The sequence below is a fragment of the Thalassophryne amazonica genome, chromosome 10, assembly GCF_902500255.1.
Source record: "Thalassophryne amazonica chromosome 10, fThaAma1.1, whole genome shotgun sequence".
In the NCBI taxonomy this organism is placed as follows: domain Eukaryota; kingdom Metazoa; phylum Chordata; class Actinopteri; order Batrachoidiformes; family Batrachoididae; genus Thalassophryne; species Thalassophryne amazonica.
Genome location: NC_047112.1, coordinates 76,594,405 through 76,611,353, shown reverse-complemented (window position 1 = coordinate 76,611,353; position 16,949 = coordinate 76,594,405). Strand labels below are relative to the sequence as shown.

Genomic DNA, 16,949 nt, shown 5'->3' with positions numbered 1-16,949 from the left:
GTGTGGCCAGGATCTGAAATCTGATCTTGGATCTCTTAAGCAACGTGACCCCCACCCCGTTTAATTCCTGTGAACAATTTGTGGGCTCTTCTCAAGCCTTCTCAACAGATTGAGAACCTGAGACTCCATGGATGGAATACTGATGGCAGTTATTGTAAAGAAGCGTCCGCATCTTGGCTACTAAATACTGTCGAAAGGTCACACGTTTTCATATATGGTTATATGGTCACTCTAAAAAATTGAGAATAAACAAGTGAATCCCCAAATAATTTTGGTTGTTAAACATTCAGTTGAGTTTCAGTGAAATTTTGGTTTGATAAATATAATAAACTGATATTTCATGCTGTATGTGAATTAAGACAAACTTGTACTATTTTGCACCCTCAAAATGGACACTGACAATATGTGCATGTCTGTTTTCTTTGGTTTTAGTGTGTATAGAACTTGCTTTGGCGAAAACTGAACTTTTCTTGAAAAGTTTGAAGGAGATCAGTTAATCACTTTCAGTGATCCACTCAGCAGAAGCACTGATATGCCACTACACAAAATATACCGTTTGCAGATGATCACTTGATATATATAGGTATATAAAATGGCATTTTAAAACCTGATTTTCTTCCTTCTGCAGACCTTGTAAAATAAATGTTTTTAATGGTGAAAAGCGGTCACACATTTTGCTTATTTACTAGTTATTCTGCAGTTGTTCAGTTATATTTTACAAGTTTTACATATGTTAACTGTGCCTAAAACATTTCTACAGTACTGTACATTGCAGTAACAAGGAAACCATTGCCACATTTTCCATGACAGACAGATGACTCAACAGTAGCTATCAAACCTGGAAATAAAACCGTGTTAATGTTTGCCCAAACTTTATCAAGGTTCCTTTGTTTTACAAACAATTTTTGGATGTACTACCTGTTTTGGTTGCACAATTTTGCCACAGCACATTATAAACTTAACAGTGAATACTGATTAAATGGAAACAAATTATACAATAAATACATACGTTAACATACCACTCAAAGTGATTAAAGTTAAAAATATTACAAAAATACAAATCAACATAAGGAACAATAACATCAACAAGCTCATGTTATGAACATTAAAGGAAGCAATTTGTTTAATTTGGTTGTAGAACTGCATAATGTAGAAGTAAGTCATATATAGGCCTTGAGGCCCGTTTTTCCGGTGCTTATCTCAGGATTCTGTAGCATGAAGCGGGCGAGCGTCTCCAATTCCTTTTGGACAGGACACCAGTTCGACACTGGTTAATTCCCCAGTCAAGGATGGGTTCCTTTTAAAGCTGGGTCAACCAAGACCATGTAGGATAAGTTTTGTTCAAAGACACGTAGTATGAGTGGGATCCGAACACAGATCTACATATTGGCCGGCCAACTTTTTATTCACTCAGCTACCTGCTCTGCATAATGTAGGAGGCATGATTTAAAAAAAAAAAAAAAAAAACTTAGTAGAAAGTGTAATGACCCCATTCCGTAGGATGAGTAAACAGGTGTTTTAATGGTGTACACGTTGTAGCCAACACACTTCAAACGCAGAAGAAGAAAAACTATTTTAACACTGTGTGCACAAATCAGACTCTTCCTTCTGCACTTATTTACATTTATTTTGAGTAAACCGCTGTAAATCAGTGCTTTTTGGGATAAAACCTACTTCATCAACAATCCGTAAATACACTGAACAAATGACTCATAAGCTTTTTGACCTCCCGCTCCCTGTATGTCAGGATATAATCCACTGTTTTTTTTTTTTTGGTTAACAGAACCAAGAACAAACAGGGCACTGAGACAGTATGTAGGACAACCACTTACATATGTTTGATGTCACTGGTCCCTATTAGTCGGTACCATCTATGATATAAACACAGTGTCACCAACAAACAGATTCATAAATGAAGGCAGCTAATCATTTATAGCCCAAATCATAATGTCACTTTCAAACAAACAGCAGTACCAAGGAGGGCTCTGGTAATGAAGTTCCTAATAAAACTGTCCCAACTGTTATCATACATGACCTGTACCGATACGTCACTGCACAAGGACAGAAAAATAACATACTGATGCTCACAGCCAAACTTCTAACATGAACTGAAAGAAACTTGGTTGTGTACTTCTATTCTGCATTTTCACAATAAGATGACAGCCAACTAATCTACAAACGGGTAAAATATTAATAAATGATTGTTAAAAGCAAAGAACATTTGGGAGAATCACGGGCTGGAGGCATCCATCTACCTGAAGATAGATTTTCAGCTTCCTGACAGACAGGCCATGGGTGGTGGGAGTCGGCAGCCACACCTCCTGAACACAGGTGCACCACAGGGCTGTGTGCTCAGTCCCCTCTTATACTGTTCGTTCACTCACGACTGTACTGCTAAGCACAACTCCAACATCAGTGTTACCTTTGCAATGACAACCATTTTGGGCCTCAACACAGACAGTGATGAGAGCGCTTACAGAGAGGAGGTTCAGGCACTAACCAACTGGTGCGAAGACAACACGCAGGAAAGCACATCAAAACCCGTGCAGCAGTTTTGACGTAATCCTGCTAAAAGACAGACAGACGTCAATGATTTTATTACGTCCTTGGCAGACGTAACTAAGCGGTAAATTGTGGGTTTAGAGGACATTTTAGATTTTTCTGACCACTCTGATAAAACAAAAAAGTCTGGTGCCTATACCGTCTGCTTATGAAAGGTTTTAGGAGTTGCATTTAGTGTGTTTGATTCTGGTGATCACAGTGAGATGGTGGTCCAGTCATCCATCACTCAATCTGACACTCACTGCTGCACGTTACCACTCTTAGGACAAATTACAATTGTTACAGTGGATGAATCTTGTGTGGGACTGAAAAAAATAAAAATCACACAGCGAGCTGTAACCTCAAAGCTGTTCCTACGCCTTTGGCAATGTCTCAACGTATTTCAGGTCACATTCCATAGTGCTGTTTTATGAGTCGGGTCAATGAGCACCAACACACGCCATGTCAGCGAGCATCTTTACACACCCACAGGAGAAACGGCGTTTTAAAAACTGTAAAAAAAAAAAAAAGTACCGGAAATCACCCCCCCCACCCCCCAAAAAAAAAGAAAAAAAAAAAAACTGAAAAGGCGAAAGGCAACTTCAATCAGTCCCCACACAAAAACACCATCAACCGTGTGTTTTCTATCTCATACTATACTCTCACTGCCTGATAACTTCAGTTTGCTGGAAAACAAGGAATTTTGGGAAGAGTGAGACTCCTTAGCTTGAGGAATGAGCAGACGAACTTTCTGATTTGTTCTTCTCCATTCAGAGTAAAGCTGACAGTGGTAGCGGAAAGATACCTGCAGAGAAAAGGCACACAACATTATTTTATATACTGGGTTATTCATATAAATATCAACAAGATCAAGATTGTTTTAACATCTTAAATTCTGTTGAGACCAATTAACGTCATTAAAAAAAGAAAGCACTAAAAAAAAAATACTCTGTACTAAAAATATTTGCCATCTACAATTTGTAGTTTATTTTGCATGTGATTTATGGCATGTGGCAGCCAAGCAGTTAGTGCACCTGTTTCCAAAAGCTGGCTGGTCCCCAATTTTTGCCTGGAAGTGACGTGAAACAGACGGGACATTTATTTATTTATTTTTGCTGTTCACAATGTCAAGAATGCATGAAGATTCTATAGCTTCTAACCACTTTATCATTATGTGGCCTTTTAATTTGGAGACGTTTAGATGACTGTATTGTTTTGGAGTCTGATGTGAAACACACACACACACACACACACTTCTACAAAATCTATGGAATTGTTGATGCAACTTTGGCAGCAATTACAGCCTCGTCTTCTTGAATACGACGCCACGAGCTTGGTGCACCTATCTTTGGGTAGTTTTGCCCATTCCTCTTTGCAGCACCTCTCAAGCTCCATCAGGTTGGATGGGGAGCGTCAGTGCACAGCCATTTTCAGATCTCTCCAGAGATGTTCAGTCGGATTCAGGTCTGGTCTCTGGCTGGGCCACTCAAGGACATTCACAGAGTTGTCCTGAAGCCACTCCTTTGATATCTTGGCTGTGTGTTTAGGGTCATTGTCCTGCTGAAAGATGAACTGTCGCCCCCAGTTGGAAGTCAAGAGCACTCTGGAGCAGGTTTTCATCCAGGATGTCTCTGTTCATTGCTGCATTCATCTTTTCCTCAGTCCTGACTAGTCTCCCAGTTCCTGCTGCTGAAAAACATCCCCACAGCATGATGCTGCCACCACCATGCTTCACTGTAGAGATGGTGCCTGGTTTCCTCCAAACATGACACCTGACATTCATACCAAAGAGTTCAATCTTTGTCTCATCAGGCCAGAGAATTTTGTTTCTCATGGTCTGAGAGTCCTTCAGGTGCCTTTTGGAAAACTCCAGGTTGGCTGCCATGTGCCTTTTACTAAGGACTTTTTACTTCTGTCTGGACACTCTACCACACAGACCTGATTGGTGGTTTGCTGCAGAGATGGTTGTCCTTCTGGAAGGTTCTCCTTTCTCCAAAGAGGAATGCTGGAGCTCTGACAGAGTGACCATTGGGTTCTTGGTCACCTCCCTGACTAAGGTCCTTCTCCCCTGATTGCTCAGTTTAGAGGGGAGGCCAGCTCTAGGAAGAGTCCTGGTGAACCCAAACTTCTTCCATTTACAGATGATGGAGGCCACTGTGCTCATTGAGACCTTCAAAGCAGCAGAAATGTTTCTGTGCCCTTCCCCAGATTTGTGCCTCGAGACAACCCTGTCTCTGAGGTCTACTGACAATTCCTTTGACTTCATCCTTGGTTTGTGTTCTGACATGCACTGTCAACTGTGGAACCTTATATGTAGACAGGTGTGTGTCTTTCCAAATCATGTCCAATCAGCTGAATTTACCCCAGGTGGACTACAATTATGATGTAGAAACATCTCAAGGATGATCAGTGGAAACGGGATGCACCTGAGTTCAGTTTTGAGCTTCATGGCAAAGGCTGTGAATACTTATGTATAACTTCTTTGTTTTTTTATTTTTGATAAATTTGCAAAAATCTTAAAATAACTTTTTCAAAATACTTATATCATAATTGAAAAAGAGTCCAAAAAAGCATTTTTTCACGTTGTCATTATGGGGTATTGTGTGTAGAATTTTGGAGGTAAAAAATGAATTTCATCCATTTTGGAATAAGTCTGCAACATAACAAAATGTAAACAGCGAAGCGCTGTAAATACTTTCCGGAAGCACTGTATGTGGCCTTCGTAGGAGGTGTGCAATATAAAGAATGTTTCAGTGTTTGCTAATATTTACGAAGCACATTTCTCAAGTATGCAACTGTAGAAATGATCCCTGAAAGCATTTACCAGGGTCCAGAGGACATAGATGGTGAAGAGGGCAATGGTGAGGGCAATGAGGCCCACTGCCTGCAGCCAGCTCCCCAGCTGAAGGTGGTCCTGTGCACCCCTCAGACACAGCCAGCCAGAAATGGCTGCTAGTGGCGTGATGAGCAGGAAGCACACCATGTCGCAAAACAGCGTCCTCTTCTCATTACGAGGACCAGGATCTCGCAGCCACTGCAGAAGAGCAATATGAACAGAGGACACAGAAAGAAGGAGAGCAGACCGTCAGTCAGCGTATTTAAACAAAGTCTTGCTGCTCAAATACACAAGCAAATAAAAAGATACAGAAATGGTGTTAGCTGCTGTTACCTCTGCAAGAGGCTTCGGCCGGCGCTCCACACTGAACTCCGTGTGACAGAGCTCACAGTAGCTGGTGTTTGAAGATGACAACCATTTCTCCAAGCAGCTCCTGTGCACCGTGCCCAGCGTGCCCGTGCACTCACATGGGGAGAGGAGACCCTCAGCGCTGCCTCCTTCATGGCAAATACGGCAGATGGGACCATCGCTGAAGCAAAAAACCCATAACAAAAGACTTAAATACACTCACATCACTGCGGTGCGGTCTTGCCAGACACTGACGGATGCAGCTCTGACCTTTGTGTTCCCAGAGGTTTGAGCACGGAGGATAGGAGCTGACCGTCCACAGCTGTCACCTGGGTGATGTAGCGTGATTGACACCCGTCGTCGCCCACTTCCTCGATGCTCTTCGACAGGCCCGTGCTGCTGGTGCAGTCACACAGAGAACCAGGCAGGTGGCAACACCCGCCGGTTGTCATGGTAACACTGCCCAGAGATCGAACAGAGAAAGGAAGATCGGGATAAGACAGGTCAGAGGTTAAGCTGTAGGAATTACAGTTGGGAAGGTTTTGTCCCACAGAGAATGAAAAGAAGACTCAGAATCAAAGGTGCCTTCAAGAAAATGTTAGACTTAGTGTGTATGTTGTAAATACGGCACACTTCCTATAAATACTGCAAGCAGTGAAGAGAAAACTTAATCAGATACAGAAATGACAAACAATTGAAATTACTACATTTTGATACGTCAGTAGAAGAATGTAGATCAGTTCTTACTGCTGTGAGCCAGCGTAAATATATTACATTTAAGTGACACAAGTGCTTCAATGGAGTGAAATCATTTTTTAAAGTATTCTCCTGTAATAAGAATTGGAGGGGATCACTAAAAGTCATGTTCTTTTATTGTTAATTGGCCGCCGTGTTGATACATAATCGGCAAGGCGATTCTTTATCTATAAGAAAGCTGTATGTTTGGAGCTGAGCCCGTTTAGCAGAAAGCAGCTGCTAATCCAAAATAACAGCTGTGTGTGACGGTCAGAGGCAGAGCGAGAAACAGCTGTCTCCCCTCAGATAAGCCCCTCAATAAAGATAAGTGACATCCCGCTAAACTGACAACAGCCGCTTGATCCTGCTGTCTGGACATTTGCCTTATTCTTTACAGAAGAAAGATCATTACAAACAGATTTTTAATTTTTCTGGATGAAATGTTTTAATTAGCCATTATATACCGTAAGAGTGACTACACGAAGAAAAAAAAATCCATAATAATGCCTGATTTACAATAACTGCTCAGGAAAGGTATAACCCCTCATCGTCATTACACTTGTGCACTGTAGCACATGCAGGGGTACAGTTACCAGTCCAGTGGGTCCATCCATACGGCACAGGTGTCTCCAGATAATTATTATTTATACTGTACAACACTTTTAAAGCCTCTGTACAGTGATAAATATTGTATTTTTACATGTACTTTCAGTTCCTATTTTTTCATACACAAGCTACCATTTAAAAACATGGAGCAACTAGAGCACCACACTCGTAGAGCACAAACCTCCACAAACACTAGTTTTCAATTCTACAAAATTTTACCCCAGAAAAAATTTTCAAAGTATTGTTAGAAGTGACTTTTCATAAGCTAAATTGGATGTGTTCAAATGTCAAGAGTATGTAATTAGTTCATGCACTTGAATAGAGTTTTTTGTGATGTTGTCAGGTTTTTTTTTCCAACTTTTTCAGTTTCTGAAATTTTTTCAGATAATTTTCACAGAACATTGGTTATCTCTGCTATGCAAAATTTGTCATTGCTTTTTGGCACTTGGTTTCCAAATGATAACTGGAAGACAAACAGGCATAAAATTCGAACCTCCAACCAATTGAGGTGGTGTAGGTAAATCCATAACAGAAAAATGAGAGTGATTGAGGCACTTTTGATTGAGATATAATGCCAAATGTACACCAAATGGCCTTTTCAATGTTAAATTCAAATGTCCACAAAAGCCACAATCTGGATCAGGTCCAGATCAAACTTTGTCAGGCGATAGTGAGTGACAGTCTGCACCTCACTTTCAAATATGAGAGTGATTGGGACACGTTTGATTAAGATATAATGTAAAATATACATTAAATGGGGTTTTCAACATTAAATTTAAATGGCCTCAAAATCTGTAATCTGGATCAGATAGTCAATAAAGGATACCATCCTACATAATGATCTCAAAGAAATGAAAGAATGAAAATGAAAGAAATTTGACAGTTATGGACTTTTGAAAATTTATTCAATGTTAAAGATAAGGATTTTTCCAGTTTTCCAAGACTTTTCCTGCCTATGACCTTCATAAGTAAACCAGTTCTTGCCTATCAGGATATGAAGCTTCAGTAAAAACGTCATAACGATATATGAAAAATTGTGGGTTACAGGCTGTTCACAAACAAACGGGCGAAAACACAAGTTCCTCCAAGTACACATACTTCCACTGTCGTTCTGTACACATCAGTTTAAAACCAGAGAATTAAACTAGATTTTTTTTATAATCCTTTTGTGCTCTGGTGTTGATGCAGTGTTGTTTTTAAAACTCAAATCAACATGACAGATGGTACAGACATTCTGTAAACAAAGCAGGATTTTTTTCAAATTTAGTTTTATTTTTTTATTTTGCTTTCCTTTGAACAGTTATTAGAAACAATCATGATAAATAAAGCCGCTGTTGGATTAAGAGCAGTGGAAATCACAGGCATTAGGTGAAATAAACAAGCACACCCAGTGATCTAAATCAATCAAAACAACAACCCTACAATCAAAAAGCTGTTGGTTTAGTCTTGTTGACAGTTGGTCAGCGCGATGACTCACCTCCATGGAAATCTGTGACTGTGCGCAAACATGGTGATCACACACTGTCTAACATATGCAATAATTCCCAAATCTGAAATGCTTTTGGTGTTTGATAATTGGTCAACTAACCCCTTTTCACTTAAATATTCATAACAATCATTGCACTGAAATTTTAATATCCACACTGTTAAGAGTTTCAGGTGTATCTTGTTCCATATTAAATACACACATATAATTAATAGTCATGCTGCACGCTTGAGTTGTCTGGTGACATTGGTCATCTGGGATTGCTCATTTGTGGCTCAGATGGGCAGTATAGGCTTAAAAAATTTTCTGAGGTATTTCATGGTGTTTTTTGCGATATCTATTTAAATGATGATCTGAAAATCGTACCATTTACCACTCAACTCTTACCAAAGTCCACTGGACTTCCATAAAGAATTTATGAGGTAGAAATGGATGTTTCCACTGCTGAAACCTTGAACAGGAGCAGCCTAAAGAAAGAAAAAAGCTGCAAACTTCCAAAGTGCACAAATGAAGGTGTGTGCACAGCACCTGTAACAAAAGTGCAGACTGGAAATGCTATTGTGTGTGCACAACATACAATCTATTCTCATGGTTTGATTTGGTTTGTGCACAAGTTAAATAATTAAATTAAATAATTCTGCCACAGCATACATCCAAGAAATTAAATTATATCCAAGAAATTATAAATACATTTCCATGTTTGACAGGCAAATTACATAAAGAATAAATACCATCTGTTACTCAGTCCCTCTTAATTTAGTCTGTCCTCTGCCTACTCAATTTGACACAATGCAAACTGTGCAAACATATCTTTTACACAAACAGTAGAGCTATAATGATTAAATGATTATTGATGATTAAATGATAGTTGATGACTTTATAACTGATTAATCATTTTGATTAATTAAAAAATTTCTGTGATTTCAGTTTCTTAAAAATGAATATATTTTGGTAAATTTTTTTACTAGATATATATATACTACTTATATCTGGCAGTAAACCAACTATCTGTGGGTTGTGGACAAAATAAGACATTTGAAGTCATCCTCTTGGACCGCGGAAAACAACTGTTCACATTTTCATTTTAATGGACCTTAGGAGTAATCAATTAATTGCTCATTATTTTCTCAATTAATCATTTGTTGACAGCTCCAACACACACTATCGTTTTGAACATTCTACACAGTAAAATGTGGCTCTCCATCACTCCAGAGCTCTGTATGGATCACAGATGGAACCACAACCTGGTAACCAGCTCCCACCCTCCTCTTCTTCTGCACTGAAAAATTAGAATTGAACCAACTTAAATGAACTGTTTCAATTGGTATGTAAATGAATTAAGTTGTTTGAACTAAGTTATTAAGTTAGATCTCTAACTTACAAATTTAACTGTTAACCTGTGTGAAGCGCTTTGAGGCAACTCTGTTGTGATTTGGCGCTATATAAATGAAAATAAATTGAAATTAAGTTCAAACAACTTAATTCATTTACATGATACCAATTGAAACAACTTTTTAAGTTGGTTCTTTTTTCAGTGTGCTCAGAGCAGATTATGGGGACAAACACCATAATTTGTACACTGTAATTCTGCGGTTCTTCTGCAATACGTTGACGCATTGCTGACACAGCAGTATTGCACTGCATCATTGTGTAAGTACACGTTCAGCCGTACTGTTCTTCTGCCTTCCGAAATGCCTTGTTACATATTTTCTGGTAACACACACACACCTTACTGTATGGGCACCAAAGTGAGATCCGGGAAAATGCCCAATGGGAGTGAGGACTGCACTTAAACTTTAGATGTCTCTCTAAGTCAAGTTGCCACCTCAGATTTTGAAGAATCACTTAGAGGAGCATTTTTGAGCAGGGGTAGTGGCCAAGTGGTTAACGCACTTGGTTTCAGTGCAGAAGGTTCCGGGTTCAAAGCCCACCACTTCCACATTTATCCATGTAATGTGGAGTTGCGTCAGGGAGGGCATCCAGCGTAAAACCTATGCCAATTCAACATGCAGATCCACCTTGGATTTGCTGTGGTGACCCCGAGAGCAAACAAGGGAGCAGCCGAAGGGACTTACTTTACTTAGGAGCATTTTTACACCCTCTGGAAGCCTCTTCATTAAAAATCTTGTGAGGATTGACCTAAATGTCCTCACTTTCCAAAATGCTCCTCACTAAACAGGTCCTCTACCCGCGATTATCCTCACAAAGTACACATACACACACACACTAAAGCACACATTTTTGTAGCCATTAAATGGCTACGGAAAGCAGCACTCTCCGTAGTCGGCAATCAGTTCACCCTACTGAGGTTTCAAATCCCGCAAAATCTTGTGAGATCTCAGAGAGGTGGCTTCCACTGCGAGATGTATATTATGTTATATTATATGGATTAGTGGTTAGCACTGTTGCCTCACAGCAAGAAGGTCATGAGATCGATTCCCACCTGTGGCCTTTCTGTGTGGAGTTTGCATGTTCTCCCCATGTTTGCGTGTGGGTGTCCTCCGGGGGCTCCGGCTTGATCTCACATTTAAAGACATGCAGGTTAGGTGGATTGGTAACTTTAATTGTCCAGGTCTCCCTTGCAAAAGAGATAAAGAAATCTTGATCTCAGTGGGAATAATCTGGTTAAATTAAAATATTGTATTATGTACACACACACATATATATATATATATATATGGTATTATATATATTATTATAATATAAGGTGATATATATGGTATGGTGGTATATATGAGGTGGGCTTCATAGATAATTGGCAAAGCTTCTGGGGAAAACCTGGTCTTGTTAGGAGAGACGGCATCCATCCCACTTTGGATGGAGCAGCTCTCATTTCTAGAAATCTGGCCAATTTTATTAAACCCTCCAAACCGTGACTATCCAGGGTTGGGACCAGGAAGCAGAGTTGTAGTCTTACACACCTCTCTGCAGCTTCTCTCCCCCCTGCCATCCCCCCAATACCCCATCCCCGTAGAGACGGTGCCTGCTCCCAGACCACCCAACAACCAGTAAAAATCTATTTAAGCATAAAAATTCAAAAAGAAAAAATAATATAGCACCTTCATCTGCACCACAGACTAAAACAGTTAAATGTGGTCTATTAAACATTAGGTCTCTCTCTTCAAAGTCCCTGTTAGTAAATGATATAATAATTAACATATTGATTTATTCTGCCTTACAGAAACCTGGTTACAGCAGGATGAATATGTTAGTTTAAATGAGTCAACACCCCCGAGTCACACTAACTGTCAGAATGCTCGTAGCACGGGCCGAGGGGGAGGATTAGCAGCAATCTTCCACTCCAGCTTATTAATTAATCAAAAACCCAGACAGAGCTTTAATTCATTTGAAAGCTTGACTCTTAGCCTTGTCCATCCAAATTGGAAGTCCCAAAAACCAGTCTTTTTTGTTGTTATCTATCGTCCACCTGGTTGTTACTGTGAGTTTCTCTGTGAATTTTCAGACCTTTTGTCTGACTTAGTGCTTAGCTCAGATAAGATAATTATAGTGGGCGATTTTAACATCCACATAGATGCTGAGAATGACAGCCTCAACACTGCATTTAATCTATTATTAGACTCAATTGGCTTTGCTCAAAATGTAAATGAGTCCACCAACCACTTTAATCATACTTTAGATCTTGTTTTGACTTATGGTATGCAAATTGAAGACTTAACAGTATTCCCCGAAAACCCCCTTCTGTCTGATCATTTCTTAATAACATTTACATTTACTTTAATGGACTACCCAGCAGTGGTGAATAAGTTTCATTACAGTAGAAGTCTTTCAGAAAGCGCTGTAACTAGGTTTAAGGATATGATTCCTTCTTTATGTTCTCCAATGCCATATAAAAACACAGTGCAGAGTAGCTACCTAAACTCTGTGAGTGAGATAGATTATCTCGTCAATAGTTTTACATCCTCATTGAGCACAACCTTGGATGCTGTAGCTCCTCTGAAAAAGATAGCCTTAAATCAGAAGTGCCTCACTCCGTGGTATAACTCACAAACTCGTAGCTTAAAGCAGATAACCCATACATTGGAGAGGAAATGGCGTCTCACTAATTTAGAAGATCTTCACTTAGCCTGGAAAAAGAGTCTGTTGCTCTATAAAAAAGCCCTCCGTAAAGCTAGGACATCTTACTACTCATCACTAATTGAAGAAAATAAGAACAACCCCAGGTTTCTTTTCAGCACTGTAGCCACGCTGACAAAGAGTCAGAGCTCTGTTGAGCCGAGTATTCCTTTAACTAGTAATGACTTAATGACTTTCTTTGTTAATAAAATTTTAACTATTAGAGAAAAAATTACTCATAACCATCCCAAAGACATATCGTTATCTTTGGATGCTTTCAGTAATGCTGGTATTTGGTTAGACTCTTTCTCTCCGATTGTTCTGTCTGAGTTATTTTCATTAGTCACTTCCTCCAAACCATCAACATGTCTATTAGACCCCATTCCTACCAGGCTGCTCAAGGAAGCCCTACCATTAATTAATGCTTTGATCTTAAATATGATCAATCTATCTTTATTAGTTGGCTATGTACCACAGGCTTTTAAGGTGGCAGTAATTAAACCATTACTTAAAAAGCCATCACTTGACCCAGCTATCTTAGCTAATTATAGGCCAATCTCCAACCTTCCTTTTCTCTCAAAAATTCTTGAAAGGGTAGTTGTAAAACAGCTAACTGATCATGTGCAGAGGAATGGTCTATTTGAAGAGTTTCAGTCAAGTTTCAGAATTCATCATAGTACAGAAACAGCATTAGTGAAGGTTACAAATGATCTTCTTATGGCCTCAGACAGTGGACTCATCTCTGTGCTTGTCCTGTTAGACCTCAGAGCTGCTTTTGATACTGTTGACCATAAAATTTTATTTCAGAGATTGGAGCATGCCATAGGTATTAAAGGCACTGCGCTGCGGTGGTTTGAATCATATTTATCTAATAGATTACAATTTGTTCATGTAAATGGGGAGTCTTCTTCACAGACTAAGGTTAATTATGGAGTTCCACAAGGTTCTGTACTAGGACCAATTTTATTCACTTTATACATGCTTCCCTTAGGCAGTATTATTAGAAAGCATTGCTTAAATTTTCATTGTTACGCAGATGATACCCAGCTTTATCTATCCATGAAGCCAGAGGACACACACCAATTAGTTAAACTGCAGGAATGTCTTACAGACATAAAGCCATGGATGACCTCTAATTTCCTGCTTTTAAATTCAGATAAAACTGAAGTTATTGTACTTGGCCCCACAAATCTTAGAAACATGGTGTCTAACCAGATCCTTACTCTGGATGGCATTACCCTGACCTCTAGTAATACTGTGAGAAATCTTGGAGTCATTTTTGATCAGGATATGTCCTTCAATGCGCATATTAAGCAAATATGTAGGACTGCTTTTTTACATTTGCGCAATATCTCTAAAATTAGAAAGGTCTTGTCTCCTGCTTTTAAATTCAGATAAAACTGAAGTTATTGTACTTGGCCCCACAAATCTTAGAAACATGGTGTCTAACCAGATCCTTACTCTGGATGGCATTACCCTGACCTCTAGTAATACTGTGAGAAATCTTGGAGTCATTTTTGATCAGGATATGTCCTTCAATGTGCATATTAAGCAAATATGTAGGACTGCTTTTTTACATTTGCGCAATATCTCTAAAATTAGAAAGGTCTTGTCTCAGAGTGATGCTGAAAAACTAATTCATGCATTTATTTCCTCTAGGCTGGACTACTGTAATTCATTATTATCAGGTTGTCCTAAAAGTTCCCTGAAAAGTCTTCAGTTAATTCAAAATGCTGCAGCTAGAGTACTGACGGGGACTAGAAGGAGAGAGCATATTTCACCCATATTGGCCTCTCTTCATTGGCTTCCTGTTAATTCTAGAATAGAATTTAAAATTATTCTTCTTACTTACAAGGTTTTGAATAATCAGGTCCCATCTCATCTTAGGGACCTCTTAGTAATATATCACCCCAATAGAGTGCTTCGTTCTCAGACTGCAGGCTTACTTGTAGTTCCTAGGGTTTTTAAGAGTAGAATGGGAGGCAGAGCCTTCAGCTTTCAGGCTCCTCTCCTGTGGAACCAGCTCCCAATTCGGATCAGGGAGACAGACACCCTCTCTACTTTTAAGAGTAGGCTTAAAACTTTCCTTTTTGCTAAAGCTTATAGTTAGGGCTGGATCAGGTGACCCTGAACCATCCCTTAGTTATGCTGCTATAGACTTAGACTGCTGGGGGGTTCCCATGATGCATTGAGTGTTTCTTTCTCTTTTTGCTCTGTATGCACCACTCTGCATTTAATCATTAGTGATTGATCTCTGCTCCATTCTCTCCCCTCAGCCCCAACCAGTCCCAGCAGAAGACTGCCCCTCCCTGAGCCTGGTTCTGCTGGAGGTTTCTTCCTGTTAAAAGGTAGTTTTTCCTTCCCACTGTCGCCAAGTGCTTGCTCATAGGGGGTCGTTTTGTCCCTTGGGGTTTTTCTGTGATTACTGTATGGGTTTTGCCTTGCAATATAAAGCGCCTTGGGGCAACTGTTGTTGTGATTTGGTGCTATATAAATAACATTGATTTGATAATGGTTTAACGGCTATGGAGTATATATATATATATATATATATATATATATATATATGAAGTATATATTCAATATGTTCAGAAAATGTAAACAGAACAATTTTGTGTAATGAATTAAACAATTCCTAAGTTATTGAACAGAAACCACAAAACAAAACGCTTTTAGAAAGGCAAAAATATATAGATAAACTGTATGCTGGACAGTTACTGGCCCCCTTTGATGATTATACAGTAAATCATGTTAACACCAGGTTTTATTTACACGTCAGATGGATGCATGAACATTTTTAAATCGTGTGTGTGTCTTGGACTTTATTCAGATCGAGCATTAAGCAACAAACAGATTGGATGATAAATCTGGAAGATTAAAAACTAAAATATAACCAGATTAATATATATTTTACCTGGGGTTGTCTTCCTAATATTTGCCATTTGCTGACAGTTCATAATTAATAGATTAATTTCTGGAATAAGGTTGCAGGGCGATTTTAGTTCTAACAGCCAGCTGTTGCACTTCCCCCTCCGGTTATTTTCTGGAACCGACGGGGGTCGTCTCATGTCCATTAAATAAAACCAACGCAATAAATTAGCTGTATATAGCTGTGATATTCCTAACGCCAAAGCAGCTGCTTATTTGCGCTCTCTTTAAAAGCCGTTAGTTGTCGGTATCCAGCTCCGTCCAGTCGGCCACAGCTGTGCTGTTTGCTAACAAGCTGTCACTGAGTTTAGCTAAAGGTGCTAACAGACAGTCCGCCTGCCGTCAAAACTAAAACTACTCACCCGCCGGTGTCTTCTTTAAGTTGGATTACAGTGCTGAGTGTCACCGCCGTAATGTCGCTGTATTTCTTCCCGCTTTCATTTTTAGCAGCAGTTCACCGCTGCAGTGTGTTTGTTTAGCTGTGAGGTTCGAGGACACATCGACAGGGAGGAGTGACACTCAAAATCCCCATTTTTATTACCAAGCCGTAAACGCAGCACAGCGTTTGCAACATTCATGTACCGATAAAGCTTCATAAATTAATGCTTTAGTCGAATTATGTCACGCTTTTAAGAAAGCTGAGTCAATAATATGGATATTTTACTTTTGAAAATTTCACATAAAACAGTTGTAAACCACAAAGAAAACCCTTAAGGGTTGGTAAACGACATGGTCTTCCTACAACCAGCAGGGAGCAGCAGAGCTCCACATCAATACTTACTGTATGAAATTTGAAGCGTTATGGCCGTTATGGTATATTTGTTCTGTTTAGTATGCAAATGTGGACACACTCTGAATATTCTGAGCTCCCAAATCTGGCATATCTGGAAGTTTGCCGTGTGCTTTGGAACGAAGTACGAAATTGGATATCTGCCATATGATTTTAGGTTAAGGTTAGGATTAAGAAAAGGGCTGGGGTTTATTTTTTCCTGAAATGTCAAAAATATTTGGATGAAGAACCCAGCAGCTGGAGGGAGACAAGGGAACGCCCATATTTCACCTGGTTGTGGCAGACAGATGGTTATTTTCAAGAAGTGAGGGTGGACCGATCATCTGTCTGGTTAGTTCCCTTCCAGGACCCAGGGCAGATCCATAGTCTGGTGGATGTGACGACACACGACATTAACGTATGTGTCCAGCAGTGGTGGGCACAGCTAACCAAACCAATAACAGATAATCAGCTAACTGAAAATTTATCAGTTATAAAGCTAAACCGATAAACAACCCAAAAATTTATCAGAAGCTACAGCTAACCGATAAGGCCTTGGTGAACCCCATCCTGACCAGGTCCCACAGTTGATTTATTCACACCAACCTTCTTCACTACTGTAGACT

The 16,949-nt window shown here is 39.5% G+C and overlaps 1 protein-coding gene across 2 annotated transcripts; it reads right to left on the bottom strand.

Moving 5' to 3' along the window:
- Positions 1-690: 690 nt before the first annotated feature.
- Positions 691-16,114, bottom strand: march2 (membrane-associated ring finger (C3HC4) 2). 2 transcript variants are annotated; one of them, XM_034180313.1, is made up of 5 exons: positions 15,917-16,114; positions 5,996-6,184; positions 5,711-5,906; positions 5,366-5,575; positions 691-3,346 (listed from the first exon to the last, which is right to left on the bottom strand). In XM_034180313.1, exons 2-5 carry the CDS (start codon positions 6,175-6,177, stop codon positions 3,191-3,193), a joined length of 744 nt encoding a protein of 247 aa, XP_034036204.1. In that variant the 5' UTR covers positions 6,178-6,184; positions 15,917-16,114; the 3' UTR covers positions 691-3,190. The 2 variants fall into 2 exon arrangements, with proteins under 2 accessions (XP_034036204.1, XP_034036205.1); XM_034180314.1 differs by lacking the exon at positions 15,917-16,114 and adding an exon at positions 8,940-8,963.
- Between the last annotated feature and the right edge of the window lie 835 nt (positions 16,115-16,949).

Coding starts and splice junctions, on each gene's coding strand:
- march2 (XM_034180313.1), bottom strand. CDS start 6,177: ATGACAACCGGCGGGTGTTGCCACCTGCCTGGTTCTCTGTGTGACTGC. Junction 5,907..5,995: donor AAACCTCTGGGAACACAAAG/GTCAGAGCTGCA, acceptor TTTTTGCTTCAG/CGATGGTCCCATCTGCCGTA. Junction 5,576..5,710: donor GGCCGAAGCCTCTTGCAGAG/GTAACAGCAGCT, acceptor GCTCTTCTGCAG/TGGCTGCGAGATCCTGGTCC.